Source organism: Vigna radiata, chromosome 2 (genome assembly GCF_000741045.1).
Source record: "Vigna radiata var. radiata cultivar VC1973A chromosome 2, Vradiata_ver6, whole genome shotgun sequence".
NCBI lineage: Eukaryota > Viridiplantae > Streptophyta > Magnoliopsida > Fabales > Fabaceae > Vigna > Vigna radiata.
Genome location: NC_028352.1, coordinates 12,021,545 through 12,025,698, shown reverse-complemented (window position 1 = coordinate 12,025,698; position 4,154 = coordinate 12,021,545). Strand labels below are relative to the sequence as shown.

At 37.0% G+C, this 4,154-nt stretch overlaps 1 protein-coding gene across 1 annotated transcript; it reads right to left on the bottom strand.

Annotated features, from left to right (window-relative positions):
- Positions 1-646: 646 nt before the first annotated feature.
- Positions 647-2,603, bottom strand: LOC106754975 (beta-conglycinin, beta chain-like). Its single transcript, XM_014637050.2, has 6 exons — positions 2,201-2,603; positions 1,938-2,113; positions 1,770-1,850; positions 1,369-1,668; positions 1,005-1,269; positions 647-916 (listed from the first exon to the last, which is right to left on the bottom strand). The coding sequence occupies exons 1-6, from the start codon at positions 2,535-2,537 to the stop codon at positions 780-782; spliced, it is 1,296 nt and encodes a 431-aa protein (XP_014492536.1). The 5' UTR covers positions 2,538-2,603; the 3' UTR covers positions 647-779.
- Positions 2,604-4,154: the final 1,551 nt, after the last annotated feature.

Below are 4,154 nucleotides of genomic sequence, written 5' to 3'. Positions count from 1 at the left end.
TGGACTTGGGTCAAAACACGCTGTTATTCAACTGTATTCCCCTACGTTTTCATTGGTGGCTCCTTCAGTTCAACAGGATGTCCAAAAACCATTTTAGACTCGCGTAATCGTTTACAGCCCCCTTGTAAACGATTACAAGGCATAGTTTTACACTACAGATAGCAAAACTTCACTTGACTCAATAATCTTGCCATTTCGAACACCCACACCTATAACAGAAACCAACTACGAACACCCACAAGCACAGCGAGAACGAACTACAAAAAACCCACACCCATAACGAGAATCAACTTCGAACACCCACAATGAGAGCGAAAACGAACTGCGAACAGAGGCAACGAGAACGAAGACGCAAACAGAGGAGCTTTTGTTGTAAAAACGAGAACGAAAACGCAAACAGAGAAGCTTTTGTTGTAAAAATGAAAAGAGAAGCTTCGGTTTCTAATGAAACAGAACAGGGATAGAGATGAAAATGCAATTTTCTGAAACCATTTGCACTTTCAAGGACAAGTTTTTTTAAAAAAACCAAAAATTAAAAATCACCAATTGGAGCTTGACACTTTTCAGTTTCAAAAGTGTGTCAAATTATAGGTATCAAAAATGGTTATTAAAAATTTCAACATTGTATTTATAAAGAAAAGGAATATATAAAAATAAATATACCCTTTATTATTCATTCAAGAAGTGAGCTGGAGCTCATTTATTGCTACATGGCCGATACATATTTCCATGCTCTCTATATATGAGCTCTTCCACCATACATACATTTCACTTCATATTTATTGCTCAGACTGTGCATCCACAAAGTAGGATTCGCTCTGCTTCTTTACCAGCTTCACAACCTTCTCACCAGACGCAGGGAACGTCACATCCAACACCTCTGTAGGTATCTCGCTTATCACATTGTCTCTCTCACCTTCAAACGTAAATCAACAAACTCATCATGTCGCATAAAACAAACAACACTGTATTCAAATTTGAGGGAGATATATCATATAATATACCTGCAAGGAAGTTCCTCTGGTTGTTCTCAGCATTGATACCGAAAGCAAAGAAATTTAGATTGGAGGTAGCGTTGATAGCAACAGGATATGTTGCTGGAATTATAAATACATCGTCTTCAGACAACTCAGCTCTATACCTCTGCACTTCCCAGCTTTCCTCTTGTTCTTGTTCTCTTTGCCCAACAAGTTCAAGGTTTGCTTCTCCTTTATTAATCACCAGAATCACTATGGCCTTAGAATTGTAGTGTGGCAGAAGAAGGCCTCCCTAATAAAGTTTTTAAAAAAGAAACCATTATTTAATTATTGCATCGGTACTAAGATTTTATAATTAAGACGACAGTGATATGGTTTTCCTTCCTGTTACCTCTTTCATATTCACAGAACTGATGAACATGTCCATGTCCCTAAGTTGGGGGTTTTTCTCCGGGGTGATCTCATACCACCTTCCAAATTTGTTGGAGTAGATGGGTTTGCGGTTTCTCAGGTTGATTGGTTCATCTTGGGAGGAAAGGGCTCTCCTTGAACTAGATTTGGCATGTTTGATCAGTTCGCGAATCTGTTCTCTTTCAAGTTCCACAATCACTCCCTCTTGCTGACTCTCCTGGCCTTGCTGTTGCTGTCCCTCCCCTCCAAACAGAACCCTGTTTATCTCCTTGAACTCACTCTACAAAATTCGTGCCAAATATATATATCATTCAACAAGACTGAAAATTAGAAAACCTAAATGGAAACAAATGTGTAATTAGATGTTGTTTTCTTGCTTACATCGAAGGAGGCCTCTAGAACATTCTTGCTGAACCCTTGCAAGTAGGATTGTTGGGCTTCTGTGCTAGATAAGAAAAAGTCCTACATGACAAACATTTATCGTTACATTTAGAGAGAAAATGCAAGTTAGAATAAAAAAAGTTAGTTGAGAATTACAAAAGGTAGTACTTGAAATCTGTGAGGGTTGTTAACAGGTACGGCCATTTTGATTATTCTGAGATTTTCGTTGTCGTTAGGGTTAACCACAAAGAAAATGGTTCCTGCAGGGATTCTCTGGGCATGGCCTTGCTCAAGAATGTAGGAGTCTCTGCCGTCAGCATTCACCAAGGTGAGTACGGCTCTCCCTGTAATTAACAAATTGATTATTATCATTCGTGCAGGAGAAGCTAGTGGGATGAAGTTCAGTCAGTAGGGATTAGATGATTACTTACCGTTAAGGACAACTAGGAGAAAATCGGCATCAGCATGGTGAGGAAGAAGGAGGGTGTTGGGTTTGGACTTGAACTCTACAAGACGGTAGTTTTCAAGATTCTGAATTTGTTTGGAGCGTTGGTCGAACCTCTGGAGCACACGAAGGTGACCATATTCGTTTGTGTACAGAGTATGGAACCTGTCAGAGTTGAAGTAGAAGGGGTTGTTTCTTCCTCTTGAATCCGACTCTTCCTGGCTCTGTTGGTGCTCCCGGTGAACAATGCCGAAGGTGACAGAAAGTGATGCCAGGAAAAGAATTCCCAACAACAGTAGCAGTGGAACCCTTGCTCTCATCATAGTATAGTATTACTGAATATCGGCTGAGTTTATGATACAATACTTGATGATGGGTGAGGAAAGCACGGAGTGATTAGGGTATTTATAGTTAGTTTGTGCGAGAGAGAGGGCTCTTGATAACACGTATCGACATCTGGCCTCGGGATTGCATGCAGGTTGACGTGTGTTGAATTGAAAATAAGTGCGATGGTAGAAGAGATAGAACTAGGCAATGGTGTTGGTGTGTGGGTTGAGATGGTGAGCGATTTGAAGTGCATGTTGACCACGTGTTGCTGTGCATGGCATTTAGACGTACATGGACGCGGCGAACGCGATCAGCTAGTGAATAAGTTGAGTGCGGTAGTATGATTGAGTTTTGTTTCTTTGTTTTGTATTGGATTTTTCTTGCTCTTTGCGTGCATGATCCAAGAGACTACACAGTGCTACGGCAGCGCAGAGTCATTGTAGTTACGGACTTACATCAGAAAAGGTAAAGCAATAAGAAATATGAAAATAAAGCAAATGAAGAACATAAAATTACACTTCTAGATACCAAAACAAAACACAAAATAAAAAAAGAACACACAATAAAAAGCAGAATGAAAGAAGTCACCATTAATATATTCTAAGTCAAATTTTTCACAAAGAATTCAACTTTTTGATAAAAATCAAAGTTCTAGTCTAAAATTTAAAAAAAAAAAAGATCTCAAAAGAAAAATCGACATTTATATAATAATCATATAAGGTATCTACAATATTTATGTCTTTATATATAAACATAAATGTTCAAATTACTTAAAAAATGTTAAAAGAGAATCCAAAGATATTAAATCTACAATAACTTGAAAATTGAAAAATAGAAATGAATTTTTCATTTGGTGAAACATTTTTCTTACCTAACAATTACTCGACATTCAAGGTAATTCACCTAGTGGGCTCAAAATTAAAATAAATTAGAGACATTTTAGTTTTTTAAAATTTATTTTATAATTGTGTTTTATGTCATGATTTTCATGTCTTCAGGTCTTTTGAATTATGACAGCTCATGCTGTGTTTATCATTTGTTGGAAAACAGATAGAGATCGTTTCAACAACAAGAGAGGGGTGAATTTGTGAGATTTCAAAATTAGAGTTTTTTTAAAATCTTTTTCACAAAATAGAAACCTTTGCACAATTTCTTGAATCGCAAGTAATGACAAATTTAAGTACAGCGGAATATCAAAGTAGACTACGCAAATTATAGAGTCGAATGAAAGTAAAAGAGTAGGGATAGAGAATTCAAACGTAGGTTTTTATACTGGTTCGGCCTCAATGCCTACATCTAGTGTCCTTCCAATCCCATGAAGCAAACACTACAAAAAAAAGTTTATTTAGAGGCGGTTATTTAGAGGAGGTTATGAAAAACCCCCTCAAATTAATATATTTCATAATGTTTAATTTAAATCATGAAGGTGTCAATGATAAGGGGAGTTTTAATGATTTTTAAAGGAGGTTTATAACCCCCTCTATTTCAAAGGAGTTTTAATGATTCTTCAAGAATGTCCTAATTTTTTACGTTTCTGTCTCATTGTTCTGAATCCCGAAACTCATCTCCTTCTCAAAATCACACTTGAACCCTAAAATCCCTTTCATTCCTTT

Coding starts and splice junctions, on each gene's coding strand:
- LOC106754975 (XM_014637050.2), bottom strand. CDS start 2,537: ATGATGAGAGCAAGGGTTCCACTGCTACTGTTGTTGGGAATTCTTTTC. Junction 1,669..1,769: donor TTCTAGAGGCCTCCTTCGAT/GTAAGCAAGAAA, acceptor CGAATTTTGTAG/AGTGAGTTCAAGGAGATAAA. Junction 917..1,004: donor CCAGAGGAACTTCCTTGCAG/GTATATTATATG, acceptor TTACGTTTGAAG/GTGAGAGAGACAATGTGATA.